Here is a 24,450-nt window from a genome sequence, read left to right as displayed (position 1 = left end):
TAAAATTGGCATGGTACATTTGAATTGTTTTTATTAATTATTGATTTCTTGCACATATTCATAAACTTTACCGTGAGTATGAATGTACAGAAAAACTATACAGTGTACACAGGGTTCAGTACTACTCATGGTGTCAGTCATCCAGTGGGGTCTTACGGAACAAATCTCCTGGAGGTAAGGGGGACTACTAATGTCCCCCCTTCAGTTTTGCTAATGCCACTTACTTTTTGTCCTTCTTTCATCATGGTAGAGAAGTTCTAGTTACTCCAAACCCTACCACTCTTGGTGTCATCTCACTTCTTAATTTTTCCAGTGTAGTGAGTATGAAGAGGCATCTCATGATGCTTTAAATTTGCTTCATCCTAATAATTAATGAGGTTGATGATTTTTTAATTATCATTTTGTATGAAATACCCATTTAAATTTGATCATTTTGTTCTTGCTTTCTCAACTTCTGTTAGTTTGTAGAATTTTTTAAAGCATTATCTGGATACCAATGCATTGGATACAAGTGTTGCAAACATCTCCCAGTTAGCTGCTGGTTTATGCATTTTCTTTATGACTTCTTCAGATGAACCAAATCCCATAATGCATATTTTATTATGGCTTTTTTGCATCTCTGTGAGGAAGTGTGTTTTCTACCTCAAAATCATAAAAATAGTCTCCATTATTTACTTTCAAAACTATTTTATAAGTTTACATAAAATTTGTTTTTGCCAGTTGCTTTTTAAAATATATGGTGTGGTGTTGAGAGAATAGGGTCATTGCTGTGACTAAGCCTTAAGAATCACATGGTTCTTAAGACTTTGGAACTTATTTGTGGGAGGAATTTAGAAAAGTTTGAATATGCAGCCTAGAGAAGCCATAGTTTGCTCTAAGCAGAGCCTAATGGGCCATTCTGGTGGTATCTCAAAAGACCAAAAAGCCGATAGAAGTTCAGACAGTAAAGCAAGTGCTCATGAAGTTTCAGATGCTGGAAATTAAAGTAGAGGCCATTCATTAGAATGTGTCTACATTTTGTCCATACCCTAAGACTTTGTGGAAGTCTGGGTTTAAAGGTGAAAAACCAGTTAGTCTGGCAAAGGAAATTTCAAGGCAGCCCAGCATTCAGGCTATGACATGGTTATTTTACCCAGGTGTTCAGTGAAAATTGAGAGCAAAAGGCAGTGCAAAAAGATTTGAAAAACATTGGGTTTGGCCAGAAAAAAGGAGTGTCTTTAAAGTTTCAGACAAGGAGAATGTGGTTGTTAAAAAGATTACAGCCTAAAAGGAACTCATGTGCTTTGCACTAGAACAATAGGAAAGATGCCTAGAGGGCATCTCAGAAATTGGCTGGACCTCACCCATCACAAAGTCAAGAGTGAAAGGTTTGAATTCATTTGAGAGAGATTGCTTTGAGGAGATAGCTGCAGGTAACCAACCCTGCTTGCACAGAGCTACCTAGGGAAGTGCTTCCGCAAAGTCAGCCATGCAGACACTCAGAGGCCACTGCAGCTATGGTCCAAATGGGTCTAAGCTGGTGAAGACTTTGGTGTCATCTATGTGATGCTGGTTTTGGAGGCATGCAGAATGCAAGAGTTTTGGGGTCATAGAGGCTTCCACCCAGATTTCAAAGGAATGCATAAGAGGCCAGGTAGTGTGTGGCAGGGTCAGAATCTTTACAGCTGTGAGGGTGAAGCCTAAGCTGCAGTGGAGACCCCAGGAAGTTAGAGAAGCTAGAAATGTGGAACATCTGCTGAGGAAAGCCACAGACAATGAGCAAATCCAGCCTAAGATAATGGCCATGAGGGCTGCATATTGCAGGGCCTTGGGTGGGGCTGCCCAAGACCTCTGGGGCTCACATCTCATTCCCATGTGCTCTGGGTGCTGGACATGGAGCTAAGATTCAGTGTTTGCCCTGCTGGAGTTTGGTCTTGATTTGGTCCCATTCCTCCCTTTAGGAGTGGGAGTGTAACTCTGTGCCATTATATATTGAAAGAATGCAGCTTGTTTGGGGATTTTATAGTGGCTCATAGCTAGTTTATCATGGTTCTCAGAGGAGTCTTTGAAGTTGGACTTTTGAATGTGTTGGAACTCCAGACTATGAAGACTCTTGGAAATAGACTGAATGCATTTTGCATTATGAGGGAGACATGAATCCTTTGGGGGCCAGGGATGAAGTGTATTTGGATGACAAGGGGAAGACTTGGAGGTGATTAGTCTTCTTGATTACAACTTGATTACATTGAGAAGAACATAGGAGATTAGTAATGTACACCTCTGGGTGTCTGTGAGGGCATTTCCAGACAGAAAGGCCCATAGTGAATGCGGGCTGCACCATCCTCTAAGCTAGGGGCCTAGATAGCTGGCTTTTCCCTTTTTCTCCTGTTAGTCTATCACAGGTCACAGGCCAACTCACTCTCCTTCCTGGTCATCATGAGGTGAACTGCTCTGCTGTGCTCCACTGTTGCTCTCCTCTCCGTGGTGGTTCAAAATCTCTGAGCCTGTGAGCAAACTAAATCTTTCCTCCTTTAAGTTGTTCCTGTCAGATATTCTGGTTGCATCAATATAAAAGTAATACAGATTCCAACTTCATTTTTTACATAAATGGATTTTCTAGTACCACTTATTTTTTAAAAAGCCCATCTCTTCCCCATCAAGGAGAAATGATAGTTTCTTCATGAGGTTGAACCTGTTTCTGGCCTTTCCATTCAGTCCTGTTGACTGGTGTATTCAATGTCGCATGTAGAATGGCTGTTGTATTGCCCTATAGTTAAGCAATAAATTCTGATACCTCAGAGCTCAGGGACCTCGGCCACCACCTTGTGTTTCTTGCTGTTCTTTGTGCCCATCTGTAGACATGTGATGGTGTTCTTTACAGGTAATCATTGTAGCAGCCTTTACAATTACACATTTATATCTTAGAAACTTAACTTAATATTTAACAAAACATTAAGAGATCCACGAAAATATATTTAAGCATCCCTCTGCCCCAAATTCTAAAGAAAAGTTTGAAATAGAAGCATTGGCTGTAAAGATCTTTTAAAAGTACAAAATGTTGCTTCATCTTTTCTTACTATAAAGCATTCATCCTCAGTAAAAGAATTCTTTCAAACTGAAGTACTAGTTGTACGAGAAGAGAAGACATCTGTGAGATGACAGTTAGAACTGGTGGTGTTATACACACATCTACATTTCCATGCTTCAGCCTACAGAAGTCTAAAGCCAAATGTTTGTCCTTTTCATGAACAACACAAGAGCCACATAACACAAAAGAATTACTATTCACAGCATTAAACCAATGAAAACAGAGTTAATTTGTCAGACATCTGGGAGAATCGTAGTTTTCTCCCAGCATGTTAAGCAGTTACTGTGACATAGCCATATTCCCATTATGCCATACGTGGTCATCAATTATTCCCCTCCCCCACCAAAGTGCCAGTAGTTATGAGTGACATGCATTTTAATAAAAGAAAACACTAAAGATTACAAACCAATTTTACTTTATCAAACAGCTGTTTTCTGTTTGGAGAGTCTCAAAAACAGAAATTACTGTCCTTCACAGCAATATTTCAGTTGGCATCAGAGATGAAAAACAGCAGGTATCCCACCCCCATCCCACTGCCAGAGTCGCAGTGGCACATCTGTATCATGTTCCATCAGATGTAGTTATGAAACCACTGCCATGCTTCACTTGTAATGCATGGACTATGTGTTTTGATACACCAGCTACTGTCTTTCTGCACTTAAAAGGATGCATCCATGTGTTCCTATTTGAAAAAACTTGTTAACCTCTGTTTCCCTTGGCTTGGTATTTTTCCTTTTTTGTTTCTTTCTCTGGGAACTTTCCAGTATTTAAAGTCTGAGTTGATCCATGTGTCTGTCCAATCTCTCCCTATTTAAATAAACTTGAGCTTTGTGTTCAAATTCGTCTATGGATTAGAACCTGAGAGGGAGTACCTGTTCCCCAAGAGCAAAGGAAGGGAGGAAATGAGGAAATGGCCAGTGAGAAATGAGCAAAAAGGTTGAGCCTCTTCCCAAGTAGCTATGGAAGTTTCAGAACTAACCCTTCCCCCGTCCACCCATGATTAAGAAATATCCAGAGGATGACTGGAGGTGTGGCTCAAGTGGTAGAGAGCCTGCTTTGCAAATGTGAAGCCCTGAGTTCAAACCTCAGTCCCACCAAAAAAAAAAAAGGCTAAGAAATATCCAGAGGAAAAGTTCCAGCATCATATCCTTTATCTTTGAATTAGCAGGAAAGACCCAAGATGAGTATTTCCAGGGATCTGATTTGTCACCCTCATAGGAATGACGCGTAGCTGTGCTCATGCTTTATGGACAGGAGTCACAGACAGAATCTTATGGCACTCTCACACAAGAGTGTAGGGACTCTTGCTATTTCCACATTATACAGGAGCCAACTGACCGGCCTGACAGGTAGCAGACGCAGGATCATGACGCAGGACTATCTGCCTCGGTGACAGGTGTGCCATGGACTCCTCCAGCTCACATTAGTGGGTGCCTCAACTCTTCCTGGTACCATGCAGTATGATGGAAAGGAAAGTTCCTGTTGTCACAGGCTCCCATTCTAGAGAGAGGTGGGTCAGAAGCAAACATGACACTAGATAAAAGTAGCTCTATGTGGTTCTGTTATCAACACACCACAGACCTGAACAAGCCATGCTCAGTTTTGTCCTCTGTGAGATGGAGGTCATCTTGCACTACTGGAGCTGAAGTGAGGTTATCAGTGTGATGCCTCATTCAGCCGGAGTTCACCTTAGGGTTTTGTTAAACCAGGACGGGTATTCCAAATTATCCCAGTCTAGAATCACCTGGTTGTCCTAAGGGCTGTATTCATTGAGTGCCTGTTGTGTTTTCCCAGCAATGTGCAGATGGATAGGCTGAAAGCCACCTGTGCAGTGGTTGTGGGCAAGTCCATTGATCTTTTCCTCAGAGTGTGTGCTACTGAGTGGCTAGGGAAAGGTCTCTGAGCCCCTCTGAACCTTCAGCTCTTCCTCTGAAGCACAGAAATAAGTTCTTCTTCCTAGGGCTTTGAGAGTATCCGAGTGAACTATACTGTGTGTGCTTTCTTGGGACCTCTAAGGCCTGGAGGAGGCTCTCAACACTGACATAGATTTTTCAGGCAAGTTAATCAAGGCTCTGGGAACCAAAGGAGAAAACCAGCAATTCTTAAGGGGTAAGGGCAGCCAGACTTCCAAAGTTGGGTCCAAAATTAGGAATTTGAGTTCTCCAGGAGGCAGGTAAAATGTTGGGTATATCTCCAGAAATGCCAACCTTAGTTTCATTGGTGCTCAGTCATTCCCTTTAAAGGAACCTTGCATAACAGAGCTTTCCAGAAAAGTATAGAAGGCCAAAGCTTCTTTAAAATATGCAGAGGTGGCAATATACAGTAAGCTGGATAAAAGGCTCCAGTTCAGGCATTAGTTCAACAGGTTATTTATTGAGCCCGATAGTGATCCAAGTAGGGACAGCCACTGGTAACACTGATGTGGTCACAGAATTAATGTGTCCTCACAGTGTTTCCACCCAGAGATGGACAGAAACATCCACCAAGTCATCTTACAGAAAAAAATGTACCAGAGGCAATAATGAAGGTGGCTGGGGGCACCACATGGAGGCTGGGACCCAGTCACAGTGGCCAGGCTGGACTCCCTGAGCCAGAACAAGGAGCAGGGGGCATCCGTTAGAGGCTCCTGGGCTGGAGGTGGCATGGACTTCAAGGGAGAGCCTTTTGTGAGTAGTACTCTATAATGGAAAAGTCTCATCTGCTGTCTTTTATCCACAGAGAGCTTGGTTTGTTCAGGAAATCTCAAGTTTAACACAAAGTAGCACACAAGTGATACTGTATAACTAGTTATATTTAAAGGAAGTAAAACTACATTCCCTAAACTAAAAAGCTAACATAGGGAACGTGTGTTTTACATGGATGTGTATTTACAGTTACAAGCTCATGTAAACATACCCAGATAGAATTTGCATGCAATGCCCAGGACAGCGGTAAGGACATGTCTAAGGACCAGAAATCTCTTGCCTGGACACATCCAGCAGATGGAACCACCACAGACAATGCTCTGCCTTGAGTTCACATGTGAGACAGGCTGAAATAAGGTCAAAGCTCAGAGAGCATCAGACTGTTGGTTTCAAGCTCAAGGAAGAAAAAATTTAAAGGAAAAATCCCAGACCCAAACAAAAAGCAGGGAAAAATGTACTGTTGCCTAAGGCCACTAACACAACCCCCTGTGTCTTCTGTGGCTGCTCGCACCTTTTGTGTGATGGGGATCCATGTTTTTGCCGTCAGCAGTCTCATTGTTTTTGCTGAGATCACACAGCACTTTGCAGAAACGAAGCTGCAAGTGTGTTTCCACCCAGCTGGGCACCTTTGCACATTGCACGGTAAATGTAACCCTGTCATCTCCTTTCTCTCTGATAACTCTACTCCAGGTCAGATCCTCTTGCCAGCCTCAGGTTTGGCATAATCAAACTCATGGGTACACCCTCCTGCTCTGGAAAACCCCTCTGTTTCCTCACATTCTCTTTGCATTATCAAGTGTTTTGTTTGGATCATTAACTCTGTCCCAGATGATTTGCTCCTGGTAGGTTTCTAGCAAATTCTTCCCATGCCTAATAAATCATCTTAGAAAGTGCTGCAGGTTCTTCTCTATCATAGGGATTGAGCCCCCGCAAATGGTGGCATTCTCCTTCATTTTATAGAAACAATACTTTTGGCTTCATGGTGAAGACGCCGAGTAAGTTTGAGTGAATGTAGATGATAAATTTCAGAATTGTGGTTGGGGTGGGCCAAGCTGCCGAGGCCATTCCAGTGTGCACTTCACTGGAAGATACCCAAGGTTATTTTGTCATTTAAACAAAGTGTCTGTGGCTTTGTCCCCGGCTGGACCAGAGAGGCAGGAAGGTGGTCCACAAGACGTAGTACCTGGATGTGATACTACCATGTAATCAAAACTGAGAACAGGAAAAACCAAGTCAGGAGTTTTAACTGAATGTACAGAGGGTGGGAAAGGACTCGGAGTCCAGGTTCTACTTCCAGGATGTGATAGGATTGTGTGTCGTGTACTCACAGATGGTCAGGTGGCCTGAAGTAATTCAGGAGCACCTTAGGTAGCAGACAACATTAAAAATCATCCAGAGAAAATTTCCAACTTCCGGAAGAGGAAACTGAGTCCCAGGAAGGGGCCTCAGTTCCTTTAGACAGATGGGTACTATTTGGTTTACACCAAATAGTCTCTTGGCACACACACATATGAATTGGGTTAAAACACTACCAGATTCATACTTTCCTCAAATATCGTTCATGGTTTTAGTTCTGCTTAGTTGAACAAACTTATCATGGGCCTCCTGTATACTCAGATGTTCTTTGCTGCTAAAATAGGGAGTGATTTCACTATTCTCATTTTCCAGATCTTAATTTAAAGAGAGCAAGGATCAGTTGTTCTACTGAGGTTCTACTTTAAAGCCCTTTGCACCTGCAAAGCCGAGGGGTGAGTCATTTCAGTTCCGATTTTGCAGGTGGTAAATATCACAGAGCAATACTATTCTTCTTTCTGTAAGCTCCACTTAAATCTTAGAAACAAACTTTATTTTTGATTGATAACAGTTCTAAATCTTCCCCCATAGCTGCCTCGAGGGCCAGTCATTCCCACTCACTTTCACTGGCTCTTCACACACAACCAATATTTTCCAGAATTCTGCATTAATTTCTTATGACAGCCATTAGAATTTAAACATTCTTTTGAAAAGGTTGTCTCTGATTGCAAGAAAGCGTGTTAGGAAACTATGCGAATTTTAGCAATTCAGTAAAGGTATATCCAGGTTCTTTTTTTTGTGTGTGTGTGCCAGCCTGCATGAATGGAAATGTTGATCATATTTACAAATGAAATTTGATCTGGTAGGATCAAGAATTTTTCCCCTTGTAGAAACTTAATTCCAACTTCGAAACGTCTATACAGGCAAACAGAGGCAAGTATTTTCTTCTCTGACCTAAATTGAGCAATAATTTGTGATTAAAACTACAGAATTTTGTCCAGGTACAGGACAAACACCAAGCAAATTTGTGTATGTTAATTTTATATGTCACCTAGATAAATAATGAAATGGTACCCCCTCCCAGCTCACAGCATCAGTGTCCAAAATGATTCTACTGACTTATGCATCAGAATCAAGGATGGATTCACACTGTGAGAAAGCCTGAGAGAGGCATCCTGTGGTTTTCTTCCTGGGGAGAAAAGGAGAAAAAAGTCACCGTGGGAAATTACCTGTCATAATGTCCTTTTGAACTGTTCATGACTATGAAAGGTTACAGCTAAAACTCAAGGAAGCTTGCAACAGGTATGGTGTGGGTTTTTAAAGTGTGGTTCTGAAACAAATCATGCAGGGCAGTTCCTGTAAAGAACAAAGAATTTCAGGAGTGAGTGACTAGAGCCTGTGCCCCAGGGCTGAGGACTGGGTGCCCCATTTGCAGAGAGAAGTTGTGATAATTCTAACCAGTCAGCAGAATAAAGCATTCTTCTTCCTCCACCATCTAACCTCATTATGGACAGCCCTATATGATTCCAGAGACTAAGGAAGCAAAGGTTGCCTGAGGTTGGGACTAGAGCAGCCGGTGGTGGCTGTCCCTCAGCACACACAGGTGTTTGGGAGGGAAGTTCACTGTTCTGCTACTGCCTTCCAGAGTGGTGCTAGGGTCTCTGGATCCTAAGACCTCTCTGGGTCCCCGCTGGTTTCAGTGTTTGGAATTTGGTATTCATTCCTATTCAGACATCGCCAGGTATTTTAGCTTAGCAAACAGGCTGTACTTGGAGAAAAGAAGCCAAGATCAAGTTCTTCACACTAATCAAGAGAATACATAATAGCTAATAACCTTAGTCAGGTACTTAGTATCGGGTGGGAGGTGGTCTCAACTTCCTGCAAAAACGGGACATCTGACATGGTGCTCTCCCTAGATACTGCTGCACTCTGCCCGGTCATCGCCATGTCATCCAGGCTTCCTCCCACTGGGTGCTTACAGCAGCCAACTTCAGTGACCAGGGTTCTAGGAAACTTGAACATTTATCTTCTTGTCCCTGTCAGCTCTCAACTCCCTCTTCTATAATGTCAAAATCTTTTTCTTTTTTTTTTTTGTGATATGAGTACCTAAAATCTCTCTTGGCATATTTCAACTAGATAGCATAATGTTACAGAAAAAAGGAAAGGTAACTTTAGGAGGTGATAGTTATGTTACTTTGCTTGTAATCACCTATATATCAAAACATGTTAAACCCCTTAAATACATATAGTAAAAATGTTAATTTTAAAAAAACACTGTGTGTAGCCTCCAAGAGTTAGTGTGACCTGCCCGCCCTTTCAATTGTAACAGAACAGTCTGTGCTGTACCCATCCAGACCCCAGATGCACAAGGAGCCGCCTCACATTACCAGGTTTTCTCCTGCCACAGGACCTTTGCACATGATGTTACTGCTATCTGCAATACTCTCTTTCTCCCACTTGAATCTTGCTTGTTTTCCTTGTTTGTGTTCAGTATCTCTTCCTCATGGGCACTCCCTGTGCCTAACACCCACCTTTACACCCCTGCCAGGTTCTCTCTTCTTCCTTCAGTGGGATTCTTAGTAATCACCTCATCTTCACCAAACTACAGCTCCCTGAGGGGCTTTTCCTCACCACGAGGTCCACAGTCATTCTCAATAGTTGTGACACCAAGAATTAAGTGTAAAGCGCTTAAGCCGTACATAGAAAACACCCTGAAGTATCACGAATCGTCATTCCCTCACATAAGCAAAAAGTGGAATCCTTGCCACCGGGCAGCTCCAAATCCTCTCTGAGCAACATGTAAAGTTCTGGCCATATTCTTTAGGGTATCCATGGTGTGGAACTTTTAAAATGCTGTTTAAGAAACTTGAGGTGTTTGAGATCTATCATAATTTATTTAGAATGCTGATTGTAGAAAAACCAAAATGATCACTATTACAGGAAAATGAGAGAAAGAAGGAACCTGTTCTTTTAACACAGTGGTTTATTTCTGTCCTGACACCATGCTCTTTGTGTTGGGGGTGTCTGAATATTTCCTTCAATGATCCTCTTTCGTTCATTTTAATGGCAGTTTTACCTTGGGGTCTGTAAATAAATGCCAAGATGTCCTAGCTGTGAGCATAGGAGCCAAAATTAGCTCTGAACTCAGTGACACATATCACAACTTTGTTGCTTTGGGAAGAAAACAAAGCAAAAACAACAACTAAAGCCAAAGCCACTCTTTGTTTAAGTGACACTCAAATTTGAGGCACAGATCCACAAAATCCAGGAAACGGTATTTACGGTGGATTGGTTCTAGCTGATCTTTCTGGCATTCTTGGTTTGCAGGCTGACCTTTGTGTCGTCTGATGACAGTTAGGAGGTTCCATTATCTTGTTAAGAGGATCAAATGAGGTTTAGAACATGACACGCAATGCTCATTTTTCAAATTTCATTTTCTGCTGCCTGCTTCTTTTTACGATACAAGGGCTTCAAAAAAAAAAAGTGTGATGTTGCTTGTTTTAGAGTTTAACCAGTGACTGGTGTTGCTTTTGTCCTGGCTGCATTAGTTTAATTAGCTCCATCAGAAGGGCTCATACAGTGCCCGTGGGACCTTTGCGGAACACGTACATTGGAATTTGAAGAGACAGCGGACAGAAGGCATCAGGTTTTTCTCTATGTTCAGCGTCTCTGCAATTGAAGAGGAAGGGGCAGGCTAGCAAATATGCAAAACTAGTGTTTTCTCCACGCTGCGCATCAAACACAAACTACAGCCAAAGACGCCATCCTGGGAAAAGCCAGGAACTTGGCCCACTGAGCCCTTGCAGCTGCACCCAGCAAGCCGTCCTTGGGGAGGAGCTGTATTCCTCTCCCCCACACTCTCCGCACCTCCACCTGTTACCACCTAAACCTCCTGTTGCTTCGGGGCTCAAGTCAGGTTTCCCAGTAGTGACAGCACACACTTCGAGGCCAGCTGAGCAGCCAGGCTTCACACGCCATCTCTGTGTTCAGAAGCTGTATGATGTGTAGGAAGCTGCGTAGCTTCTCGAGCTTTTCATTCCTCATCTGAGAAGCAGAGATACCACCTACTCTCCCAGGCCCTCCCACGAGGCTGAGATACCATCAAACGTAAAGCGGCACAGAACACACCCTTGAGCTGGCCCCAGGACCGGGGAAGGCCTCCCTCCCGTGCTCAAGAGTATAGCATAAAGTGCCTTTCATCAGTTTGCTAAGGTGACTTATTTGAAGTATGGTTCTTGCTGAAATTTGGCAGGTAGAATTACAAGGAGCCCAAGTCTTTGCTAATAATTCCTGAAACAGGCAGTGGTCAGTGAGTACTGAGTAGGACCCTGGCTCCAAGCTGAGGTTCGTGCAATGACTTCCCACCCCCGTTTTCACACTAGGCTCAGGAAGACAGTAAGTCACCGGTCCTTGTTTGCACAGTTCTAACAACAATTGGCCTCAGCTTTACTCTTATTCATTCCATTGTCACCTATGAGGTATGTACTTAGAACCACTCTGGGTCTCATCTAGACTCCCAGCCATGCCAGCTCTCACCCAGGGTTATTAAACCTTGGTCTCCACCACATTAGCACCTGGCACATAGAGGATTGCCTAGTAATCTTTGTTTTGTTTTGCTTGTGGTACTGGGGCTTGAACTCGGGACCTACACCTTGAGCCACTCCCTCAGCCCTTTTTTCTGATGGATTTTTTTGAGATAGGATCTCAAGGACTATTTTCTCAGGCTGGCTTTGAACCACAATCCTCCTGAATAGCTAGGATTATAGGTGTGAGCCACCGGCACCTAGCATTGCTAGTAATTTTTGCAGTCATTGAGAATAGAAGGAAGTTAACATCCATGGAGCACTCGCTGTGCTCTGGCCATGAACTCTAAGTAGTTTTTCTGCAGCTCCTGATTAATTCTATCAACATGGGGAGTTGGGTCCTGCTCTTAACCCACATTACAGCTCAGTAAACTAAGGCATGAACATGTGAAAATCTTCTCAAGGTGACAGCACGTCAGTGATAAACCATACACTTAAGCCCAGGCAGTGAGATTGCAAAGCTAAGCTTTCAACCTTGACCATGAACCTTTGTCAAAGTGAGACTTCTACTTTTGTGCATTTTCACAGGGTGTCCAGGAAGATCCTTCCCCAGCTTTGAAACTCTAATCACTGTGGTGACGCTAATCCTAAAACATCACTGAACTCTAACAGTGTTTCCACATTCTTTGTGACAACAGTTCTGAGGATGGAATATTCCTGTATGCCTTTCTGTCTGATGACCATAGGTTTGTGGGATGTTTTAGCCAACCCTTTAAAGTTTACACTAGGTATTTATGAGATCAATGGAAAGCTTACAACAGGAAGATGGAAATGACAAAACAAAATAAGACTTCACGTGTGATACTTAAGAAACCTAACCACCCCTCCTCCCTCAATGTGTGGCTGTGTATGCTTTCATAGTGGGAGATAATGCCAATGAGTCATTAAATGCAGTGAAATGGACATGAAGAAAAGCATGTCATAGCCCAGAGTGGTGACACATGCCTGCCTTGCTAGCACTCAGGAGGGAGAGACAGGAAGATCTCAAATTTGAAGTCAGCCCAGACCACATAGTGAGACTGTCTCACAAAACCAAACTCTGTGGAGTTTGCCTAGCACATGCAAGATCCCCAGTACCAAAAAAAAAAATTTTTTTTTCTTAAGCATATCATCACCTGTATCCTGTACTTGGCCTACATTTCCTGTACAAGGTACACCACTGAGCTGCCTCGTTTTTGCCTGTAAATGGGAGAGTGTATCATACCTCCCATGGGAGGATAGTGTGAGTAACTAGGATTGAGGTTTTCAGAATAGGTCTGGCAGACAGAAAGTGCTGCAGTATGGCTTGGTGTGGCTGACGGCCAGGAAACTCCAGCATGGTACTTCCGGTAATAAGGGGAGCATTGAGTGTCTGCCTTCACAGACTGTGCACCCTACAAATGCTTGAAAAGACACTTCCTCAGTCCTTCTGTATGTACAGATGAGGCTGCTCAGCCCCCAGGAGTCCCTTCCTTGTGTCCAGGACTCATGCAGGCACTTTGGTCCCTTTCCATGGGGCTGACACAGCTTATAGACCACCTCCCTCCCTCTTGGCCTCCATGCTGGCATGTTACTCACAGACATAGCTCTAAGCAGTGTTCTGCAGAGAAGGGGAGGGATTTCTGTCTCTTTTATCTGTTTAGGGATGTGGGGGCATTCCTTTTTCACTCGAAGCATCCCCACCTTGTGATTGGCAGCACAGAACTCTGGGACAGCAGGAAAACTTGGCCCAAGCCACCCTGTTGTTTGCAGAGGCTCCAGACCTCTCTGGAGTTCCTCCTCCCTGTTCTGCACACAACAGAGGATTCTGTCCATAATGCTATGTTAATTATATTGAAAAATGGTACAGAGCCAAGCGCAAGGTGACTCACCAGTAATCTTAGCTACTTGGGAGGCAGAGATCAAGAGGATCAAAGTTTGAGGCCAACCTGGGCAAATGCTTTGAGAGACCCCCCCCATCTCCAAAATAACCAGAGCAAAATAGACTAGAGGTGTGGCTCAAGCAGGAGAATGCCTGCTTTGTAACCCAGTCCTACCAGAGAGAGAGAATTTACGGGAGAAGGTGCCCGAGTACCAAAGGAGAATGCAGGAGGAAGGAAGACTGGGCTATAGAAATAAATACCCACTTTCCCAGTATTTGGAAGCCACTGGATTTCCTATTCTTTCAGATGCTGGGATGAGGTTTTAAATGATCTCCTTTAAGACTGTTAATTTTAAGATGTACAGTCCTTCAAAGCTACTGTAGATTCATGGGCATGGGTATGCCATCACTCAAAATGAGATTTCATGGTGTTATCATAAAGGATAATAGTTAAGGATGTAGTTAAGGAGGTGAGCAAGGCATTGACCAAGGTGGTATTGGTATTTAAAACAAAAGTATTTTATATTTGCAGACAAATGCTATCTCTCTCTCTCTCTCCTCTCTCTCTCTAAGATACATCATCTAATTATTCAGAGGCTGGTAGCCAGAAATGCTCTCTGTATTTAGGAAAAAGATTAAGAATTTTAAAATGGAAGATACTTCATTTAGGCACAAGGAAGACTCCTCTAATGAAAATTACTGACAGGGGGTGGGGTGGGGTGTAGCTCAGCGGTGGAGCCCTTGCTGAGCAAGCATGCACACGCCCTGGTTCATCCTGACAACCACATAACACAAGAAGATTATTCAGGCTACAAACTCGTCTACAGGTCACTTTGAATGAAGGAAGGACAGGCACCTTGCCAGTGCAGAAACACTATCAGGACACGTTTAGAAATTCCCATCGACACTCTACCCTAGCACTGCACAGAGACCCAGGCTTTACTACATAGGTCCTTGAGGGCGCAGTCCTTCTGTTTGAAGGTGCATACTGTCCCGAGAAACGAAGTCTTTGAACACCATTTGTTCACTGAGACTTTAAAAGCCACCAAGCTCACATTTTACACAAGCCACCTTCCCTTCAACAAGCCCTAGAGCAGACCATAAATCGGAATTAAATGAAGAGACAGAGTTTCCGGAGTAAGAAAAGAATTTTTTGTTCAGCCTAAATCAGGGCTTACAACCTTTTACTTTTGTCTGTGTGGCTTATTATCATCTTGCTTCCAGTGGAATCTAAGTTTTAATTAGTTTGAAAACATAGGTGTGATATTTTACAGAAGGAAATCACTGCTCCTGTATTTAATTAAATGATCCCTATAAAAGTTGGATTTTAGCCCGGGGCACAATTTATAGTGGGCTGGATTTAAAATTGCATTAGCATTTTATGTTGGGGTCATTTGCACATGTAATAGAAATAGAAGGGACTGTGATTGGCTGAACCTGAGAAATCCATTGTCTCCCCCAAAACAGATACTTATTTTCCAACTTGAAGAGAATACAGTGGCAAATGGGACATTTTAAAGTATCCTGAATGGCTTACAATTAAGTTATACAAAACTTTGAAAGCTGCTTGAACTCCTGGGTTTTGAAAGGTGACACTGCAATTGACAGCCAGTCACCAGTAGTACTTTAACAGAGACCAGGCCAAGCAAGTCCAGTGACAGTCTGCATGTGCAGTTTCTAAGAGCTGTCTGGTCAGCTCAGCCATATCAAAGTGCCCATGTGCTGTCTTAGTGAAATGCCACCTATCATGTGTTCTGGCCATTTTCGAAGTGGCTCCCAGCTACAGTGGCCTCATCAGAAATACTTCCAGAAACACTTCCAGTGCCATTCCAGCAGCCAAGAGGGGAGCCAGTCTCACGAAGTACTTTCACTAGATACTACATGAGTGATCAAAGGATTGAGACCTAGATGTGCCATCAGTGAAATTTACCCCCAGAGGGAGCAGCCATCAGTCCCTGCTTGCAGAGAGCAGCAGCAATGGTATCCAGGCTTCTATGCAACCAGGAAGGAATCCTTGCAGGCCCTCAGTGTAATTGTCTTGTGGCAGACCCTATGCTAAAGGACCTTTTTAAGGTTCCTTAGTGTCGTGTCATATTTGTGGTTGTGCTGTTTGAGTCTCACTGATTGGATTTTCACCATAATTGCACCTCAATCCCAGGGGACCAGCCTTAGGTGAATAACTTAGGCATTTAATTTATAATGAAGATAAACTTTGCAATCAGCATTTCTTGTTCCAAAACATTCCATTTACTTGGTTTTAGAGCTGCATAAACTGTTTTAAAGGCAATCTGCTCAATTGGGCGAGTTAATGATATTTAATGTGACCGGGCCAAACGTCACTGGATGTGCCTCCTGTCTGTAATCGCAGCTATCATCAGCACCGTCTTGGGTAATGTACATGCAATGCTAATCCTGAGAATAAAGGTTGTCATTCTCGGTTGACTGCCAGCGTGCACCAGAGTCATAACCTCACTAAGTCTCTCAGCGATGTGATTCCGAGATGACAGTGTAATAAGTGTTATGTGCGCAAGGTAATTCAAAACAAATTTGGCTGCAAAAATGGATCGTCTAGTATAGTAAACTCCCGCCTTGTCGCATCGTCTTTTAAGAGGATGGAATGATCCCTAAAATACCTTGTCAAGAAGCTTGTGTGGCAGGGGTCAAGTCCTGTAAATTTATCTGTTACATGTCCCCACACCCTCCCACCCTGAGAATCCCAAGTCAAGGACTGAAAAATCTCCATGCTATACATTGGTAGCCTGGGAACCAGGATGGGCAGGAGTTTGAAGGCTTTAGGTAAACAAGTCTCTCTCAAGCTCACATCATGAAGCTTGAGTTTGCTGTTTTGATTTCTAGATTGTTTTCTCCTGGAAATTGTAGCCACTGTGGTATTGGCGCTCCCTGGGCACTGGTAGCTATCTTTTTACATTTTTATCACTGCCATATTATGTACTATATCTACTATAGTTAGATACAGGTTATCTCATTTAAGCTTTGCAATAATGCTAAAAACATCACACTATATTTTATAGATGAGGAATCAGAGACAATAAATTGCCCAAAGCCAGGATTCCACCTCTGGTCTAATCCCAAAGTTACCATCTCTGACCTGTAAAAAAGGACATTGCCAGACTTGTGGAGAGATACATGGCAACTGTGTTTGATGGAAAAGTACATGGCACAGGGCCCCTGAAATGATTCCCCTGGGCACAGTTGTCTAAAATGTCTTTCTGTGGAACCCAGTCACAGCACTGGTGATATGCTTGTGGGGCCTGAAAGGGTATTTCTCAGATTCCCGAAGTTCTGGGCCTCCCTCTGGGGTCTTTAGGCAGGAGACATGCTCCCAGATGTTCCTGGACAGATGCAGAAAACCATCTGCTTTTTGTCATTGAGTGGCTTGAAGCCCAAGGGAATTCTTGGTCCCCTGGCCTAGAAGTCCTCCTAGCCTAGACTGATCCCAGTGGGTCCTTCCTGCATGGTTTTCTAGGAATCATTTAAATATCCATAAAGTAGGTCTAGCCCAATCTTAGAAGATCTCCAAAAGTAAGGCAGCAGTTGCCCCCACTGTTCTGCAGACATGAACTGACGAACATGCACCTCTGGTCAGTAGGCATTTTCAAGTAGTTCTTTTTATAGGTAGAATATCTTCAGGAACAACTGAAAGATCTATCTGTGCCTGATAGGTTGTTTTAGACTGTGAGCAGATAAGATCCAAATCAAATGGCTTAAAGTACACAGAACGTGTTATTAAATATGACAAGAAGCCTTGCACATAGGAGGTTCTAAGACTCATTAGTTCATTTGCTCAATGATGTCACCAGAGGACTGAATGGTCCCACTTCTCTGCTTCACCATACTCAGTATATTAACATGGCCTCTGACCTTAGTTCCCCACCTCGTCCCAAGATGTTGCTACAAATCTAAGAAACACATGCAAGTGACTTGCCCCTAGTGGACTTCCTATTTTAACAATGAACAAAACCTCAAGCTCCCTAGCAGATTCCCCCTCCATCCGATCAGCCAGAATGACATCACACACCCATATCTAAATCCATCACTAGGCAAAAGGAACAAGACACCAGGAGAGACTGACACCAATCAAAATCCACATCTTGGGGCTCCCCCAGAGGGTAGGATCTCTGATCTGTTGGAAAGGATACAAGGGAGAGCTCTCTCAGCAGAGAGAAAGCACAGGGAAGCTTGTTGGCCAGGCAGCTAACACTGCCTGCCTGTGGTATAGGCAAGACTTAATTGTGTGTGTGCAAGTAAAGCCTCCTGGGGTCTAATTCCCCTTCTTCTATTCACTTAGCTTTTGTGTCTTTTGAGAAGACGAATATGCCAAAGAGGAAAAACCAGTATCGGAACCCCAGTAATGACACTCCATGTTCATTCCCTTGTAGCACAAGGTCCAGTATTTATCTGTAGACAGAGATTGCACAGATTTTGCAGGGCCCACTCACAAATCTTAATGTCTGAGTTTCCTGTGTAAACTAACTTTGGTGCATGCCATCTCCAGTGAAGAGCAAGAGCTGAAGACCACTGTGACTGGTTAACACTGGCCACACCCACAGCTTCTAGGCTGCTACACCTGACATTCATATTTACTATTGCACTGGAAATTCCTGGGAGACAGGTTTAGCCTTCCTGATTCTTAAATATGAAATGGTCTGAAATTCAAAGTTCATTGAGAGCTATAGCTCAAAATTCCACATTTTGAATTCAGATTTGTCATTTTGGATGCACAGCCAGTAAAGTCTTAGGCAAATATTTCAAAAAGGGAGGAGGGGCAGGAAGGGGAAGAGGAAAGGGAAAGGAAGAAAGAAACTCTTAAGCTCTTCTGACCTAGCATTTTGAATAAATGATGTGCAAGTATTTGACTCCTGGTGTCACATATTAAAAAAGACCTGACTCTTATCATTCCTCCCTGGCATGAATTTCCAAGCTGTTTTTCATCCTTCTTCCCAACTCCCAGCTCAAATCCTCAGCATTCTGGATATTAAGCTGGGAAGGAACCATAATAGGCATCTGCTTTGACAATCCAGAAAGAATTCCTCTGTGTCCTTTTATTCTTTGCTCAAAAGAGAAAGCATGGAGACAAGGTGTAGATTAAACCTAGACATTCCCAGTTCTCCAGAGTGGGGGATTTAAGTTTGGTATGCAGTCATTCCCATATTTAACAATGCACTAGAGTCCTTTTGTAACCCAGAGTTCTTGTTCTGCTTAAGTGGATTGAATTCAAACCATTAATAACCTTGGCATGATTCATTTGGGCTTCATGATGGGGTAAGGGATAGATGTCAGATTCATTCCCTAACAGTTGTTTACAGTGCACTCCAACCTAGCAGTTGTCCTTCTGTTGAGTCAGAGTAAAAAGGTTTAGAAGGAAAAACAGCTGTCTGATCAATACTTGTTCTGTGTGGACAAAGAGAAATCACACTGCCCTCACTTAGATCACGGGGCTAATTGTCAGCATGCTGTGAAGGCCAAGATACTAAGAGAGAAGCTAGTATGCAGGACCAGTTGGAAGAGGCTATAGTTCCAGGCTCATTTTGACATTTGTAAGACAATGCTGAAACATGTGTATTGAAAAAATACACTGTTAGTCTAAGAGATTTAAACTCAGGAAGCAAGTATAATGAGTCAGTGTAATCCTCCACAGAAGATCTGAGAAGTTCACAAACTTCTGCCACCATATTCTATGAAACACCATTCATATGCCATCATTATATATTTGATCTTATTAGGTAACCAACCATTTGGGAAATAATATTAAAATATTTTGGACCCTGATAAGATGTCACCAAATTATCTGTGCTACCTGAAAAAAATTTCTTTGTTTTAGAGGGGAGGTGGAGGGAGACAGTAAATGAAATGGATGGATTTCCATGTCGCTTGGAATGACTTTGCTCTCTACAAATAAGATTCTAGTTTATTTTATATAGTATTCGCTGTCCTGAAGACAGGGTTGTGTTGCACTGGTGTTGATGGTACCACTGGGAGAACTCTGGACATAGCATCCATGATTCCCATCCACCAGGAACTAGCCATGTTTTTACATGTGGTTTATCGGAAATTGGTCAACATATTTTGGGTCCTTCCTATGACAATGAAGAGAGATATCCTCATCTAAGTCATGCAGTAGATTGTAGGCACTCAATAAGTATAAACATTGGGGATTGGGGCTGCAGCACTGTACACAGTGGGAAACAACACAGCAATTAAGCTAGCTGTTGTCTTCCCAGCTCTTGCTCACTGGAATTTCCTTGTGATATTTGGCATCTCCACCTATGGCCTATGCGCTCATCTACTTAATATTTTCAGTGGACTTTTTAAGGAAAAGCAAACCAGTGACTTTTAAAAGGAAGCCTAGTATCACCTGACAGAAACTAGAAAAATACACACCATGAAAACTGAAGACTGTAATTAATTTCTAGTTAGCTATCACTGCCTGATGAAGGCTTGGAGCCTGAGGCTGCTCTTTTCTTTCACGGGGAAGATTAGCAAATGATGAAATTGCATTAAAGACATTCTGTAGGAAGCCCAGGCATCCCTGCTGTGAGATTTATTATTTAACACCAGATCTACACACCTCCCATCTTGCCCCTTTCCCACCAGACATTCTTTGAGAAATCAGAACAGAGAGAATAGAAGTTCTCTGACATTCCCAGTGTGCTGGCTTCACCCAAAAGCTCTCCAACAACACATTGATCTTTCCAGTTTCTGCTTTATGATAACCTTGTCCCACCCTCAATATTTCTCAACAGGTCAACGGCAAAGACTTATCCAGAGCAACTCATGACCAGGCTGTGGAAGCTTTCAAGACAGCCAAAGAGCCCATCGTGGTACAGGTGTTGAGGCGGACACCTCGGACCAAAATGTTCACCCCTCCCACAGAGTCACAGCTGGTGGACACAGGCACTCAAACTGACATCACCTTTGAACACATCATGGCCCTGACGAAGATGTCCTCTCCGAGCCCACCTGTCCTGGACCCCTACCTGCTGCCAGAGGAGTAAGTAACCCAATCATGGCTCACAAACTGCTGAGTATGGTAAAGTTGACTTCATCCCTTCCACGTGGAAAAAGAAATTAATGCATCTTATAATTTTCCTCCAAGTTGCCCGTGTTTAACTTTATTGTTTATAGAGGCAATAAATCGAACCCTGCTCAAAAGCGCTCTGACATATTAATGACTTTATTATAACCCTGGAGCGGAGTTATTCAAATTATATTCTAAGAACCAAACTACTTACAAATGTTGTAAAAGTTGTCTCAGAATAAAATTTAATCGCTGCAAATGGTAATTTGAAAATTTTGTAGTTATCATGGGAGGGAATATTGGTTGCTTTCTTAAATAGACAACAAAGGAAGTTGTGAGGACAAAGAGAACCCTGCAGGTTATGCCTTCTGCTTCCTTGAGTCTCATTTCAAACCTACAGCCAGTCATCAAGCCCACGTGTGCCCCCTCTCAGTACAGCATCTACCAATTAAGTAACAGCTGCTATTCAACATACCTCAGTTTTTTCCCACTTTATTCTTACTTTCAGAAACAGTTCAGACCTTTGCATCAAACAAACCTGATGGTCAAACTAATTTCTGACTGTGGAAATTGAATAATTTATTTCCCTACGCTTTATTTTTCCTATCTTGTATTAAAACAGGAATAAAATTCATATTGATCTCATAGGATTGCTGAAGGATTAAATGAAATAATGTGTGGGAATTTTGTGACATGAAATATGGTAAACAATAAGTGGGAGTTATGGGTGCTAATTTTGTGACTCACATAAAATATTCAGGAAAATAGGAAGAGTCAGAAACTTTTTGAGTTAGATTGCTGGCTTAAAGATGTCCAGTTAAATATAGCTTTTTCCATGTGACTCTGGACTCCTTAGCTGATGTGAGGCACCCATTTCTTCCCAGCTTGACTCCATCTGGGTTTGGATAATTGACGCAATGCCTAATTTCAAAGGACACTTTTCCCTCTTGCAGGGAAAATCTCTGAGCGATACCTGTTGGATTTCTATTAGCAACTCAGTAGCTGGAGCAAGCACACGTTTCCTGTGGTTGTGTCAAATTGCAGCCAAAGGCTTGCCTTTTATGGCTCATGTTTAGTGGCTTGCTGTCAGTGGCACCCAGCACTAATTCCCCAGCCTTGACCAAAATGAGTTCCGCTGCAGCTGACAGCTTGTAAAGAGAGAGGACATGAAGAGCTCGCTCGTTTCTCACAGTTGTCCTTTTGCATGGATGGGCCCTGCAGACTCACCAGGTTCTATTCAGTGTAAGGTGGCAGTGCCAGATAGAAAGCAGGACTTGTTGGACCTCAAGTCCTAGCTCTTAGCCATGACACTCTGTAGTGTGCCAGCTGGTCCATTCCCTAAGCATGGCCATTCAAACTAGGTGACGGTCCAGACCAGAATGGCCTCACATTATTGATGAGGCCTTTAAGGCCACTTGCGACTCTCAGATGTTGAACTGTCATGGTGATAGGCCTTTTAGACACCAAACCTCTAATTTCCTCTTAAGTCTAGTTAACATGACATGACTTATTCCCCAGAGGTGACTAGCAAAATGTCAGAAGAATCCAGAGGTCAGGCCTCTCCGGTTCTGGCCATGAGGTCAGACAGCAGCAAGAGCATTGCATCAGGATGGAGCACAAGGTATTGAGTTGACGCCTAAGAGCTCCTTAAGTGCAGGCAACATATTTGCCCAACGGGTCTGGAAAATTGAAAGCCAGTCCTTGTTTGAATGGCCACTCATGTCTGATCTGTTGTTTCAAAATTAATTGTCTGACCTTCAAGAATGCAGAGGTCTGGCTCCCTAGCCAACAGCAGACCCAGGCAGAAGCATTCCAGCTACTTCCATTCTATGGACTAGAAGCTCCTTCAGAGCCTCCAACTGTGCATGTCATCATTTATAGTCCTTCTCCCCGGCCTCTGCTCCTAGAGGTCCTGTTTCCAGGACATGGTAGGCTCTGTGCGTTGGGTTTTACACATGTTGTCCTAGAGAAACACTGGCCTGGCCTCCCAGCAGGATCAGTGTGTGTGCACACATACACACATGCGTGTTTATGTTTGCATGGATGTGCAGCTATTGTGCCCACTAAGCATGTACTGAGCTGTGCTGACAAACCATTTCCTACTTCGGATATAGCCCAGAAAGTTTGAAGAGACAGTGTCCTAGCTGATAGAATAGCCGTCTCCATCAGAGCCTTGCAACTTGATCTAACAGGCCAGCACATATCTTTGAGTGTCTCCCCAGGGAAAAAGAATAAAATGACAAAACAGAACGTGGTAAGTAAGGCCTGACTCCTGACCAGAGACCGAGTTAGAAATCAGTGACCATGAATCACGTAATAGTGGGCTAGAGGATGGATTCTGGAACAAAGTCCAACCATCCTTACTTCGCATTTTGCATCTTTACCTCTTCCAGACGAAATGCACTTTAAGGAAAATGGTAGAAATGTGAGGGTAGAGGACCTGACCATGTGGACAGCCACATCCTAGGGGAAGAGACATGGAGCTAATTGTCAGCATGCTGTGAAGGACAAGAAGGGAAAGCAAGAGAGGAAAAGGCCATGTTTGGGGCTCATTTTGACATTTGTAGGTAAATGCTAAAACATGCATATTGAGAAAGTGAACTATTAGTTTGAGACTCAAACTCCTATATGAAATGTGTCACAATCAAAGAGCCCACACCGTGAAACTGTGAGGGGCAGTTCGGGGAGAGTGGGTAATAAAAACAGGTGCTTATCTTGGAAGCAGGGCTTTAAAGATGTTTCATCTTTTTGCAGGCACCCCTCAGCCCATGAATACTACGATCCCAATGACTACATGGGGGATGTGCATCAGGAGATGGACAGGGAGGAGCTGGAGCTGGAGGTAGGGAGCGTGTCTTTTGTCTCATTTGAGGAGTCTTTACTGAGCACGCAGAGTGTCTCCTAGGTTCTCTACAAGCATAAATGAAGCTGATGGGATTATCAAAAGCAGGAGCCCTTTCAGTCATGCCCTTGGAGAGGCACAATGAACTTTTTCTTCCCTCCCTCCACTCAAAACAAAGCCTAACAACCAGTCCCTGAAGCCAGTCGTTAGAAGATAGGACAGCAAGTCCGGATCTCAGCCTTGAATTCCAAGCAGCATGCATGTTCTTGTAACCTTCCACTTTCCTGTCTTTTATGTTCTCACCACTTTTTACTCAAAGACAAATGCTCAAGAATAGTTTGGATAAATCACTAACACGAATGCATGTAGTGTAGAAAGGGCTTGTCCCCCCCATTCTCATCCTTCAACTTTTCTAACACCCATCTTGAAAAACTAAGCAAATCCATAACTCCCCTTAAACATTATTTAAGGACAAAAAAAAAATACAACTTGGGATTCTAGACACCATATAATGTCAAGCTGCTTTCTGTTGAGTTTTGAAATATTTAACAGACACCAAGGAGCCAACAGAGTTCTACTTCTTATTTTTCCTTTTAATCAAAATAATAGGAAAAACATGCAATTCCATGATGAAGTTATTTTTAGAAAAACATTGGCATGTTTCCATGTGCTTTCAAAAAATACAAGAGCATTTTAGAAAACTGACTTAATCGCACAAAGTAATAGGGCACCTGATGCTGACAGGTAAGCCCTTTGGCAGCCATGAGGTCAGGTCAGCCAGGGGAAATCCAGTAACACTTCACCCAGTGTTATGCCCATTGCTATCTACTCTAAGCAACACTACTGAATGTGATGTAGAGCTTCCTACACTGTGGCAGGACAGCTGAGTAATAGGACACAGCTGGGTTCTTCCAGCATTCCTGGACAACTACCAAAAGTTCTCATTTCCAAACAGGATGAAGGCCATTGCAAGTGTACAACCAGCATGGAACCGGCTGCTCACCAACAGCCTAATGTGCTCACTAGAGGCACAAATGACTCAGTGACATTTTATTTCAACATTTATGTCTTTCCCTAACTGCATCTGGTCTAAACAGGAATG

The 24,450-nt window shown here is 43.1% G+C and overlaps 1 protein-coding gene across 3 annotated transcripts in view; it reads left to right on the top strand.

Moving 5' to 3' along the window:
• Window positions 1–24,450, top strand: part of Pdzrn3 (PDZ domain containing ring finger 3) — a 226,661-nt gene that overhangs the window by 188,959 nt on the left and 13,252 nt on the right. For all 3 annotated transcript variants that reach the window (XM_074044249.1, XM_074044251.1, XM_074044250.1), the window contains 2 exons: window positions 20,232–20,479; window positions 23,261–23,348. In XM_074044249.1, coding sequence (XP_073900350.1) covers window positions 20,232–20,479; window positions 23,261–23,348 — 336 coding nt within the window. The remainder of the gene's footprint in view (window positions 1–20,231; window positions 20,480–23,260; window positions 23,349–24,450) is intronic.

The sequence above is a fragment of the Castor canadensis genome, chromosome 10, assembly GCF_047511655.1.
Source record: "Castor canadensis chromosome 10, mCasCan1.hap1v2, whole genome shotgun sequence".
NCBI classification, from domain to species: domain Eukaryota; kingdom Metazoa; phylum Chordata; class Mammalia; order Rodentia; family Castoridae; genus Castor; species Castor canadensis.
Note: the sequence above shows the minus strand (reverse complement) of the source record. Positions and strands in the feature narration are given on the sequence as shown.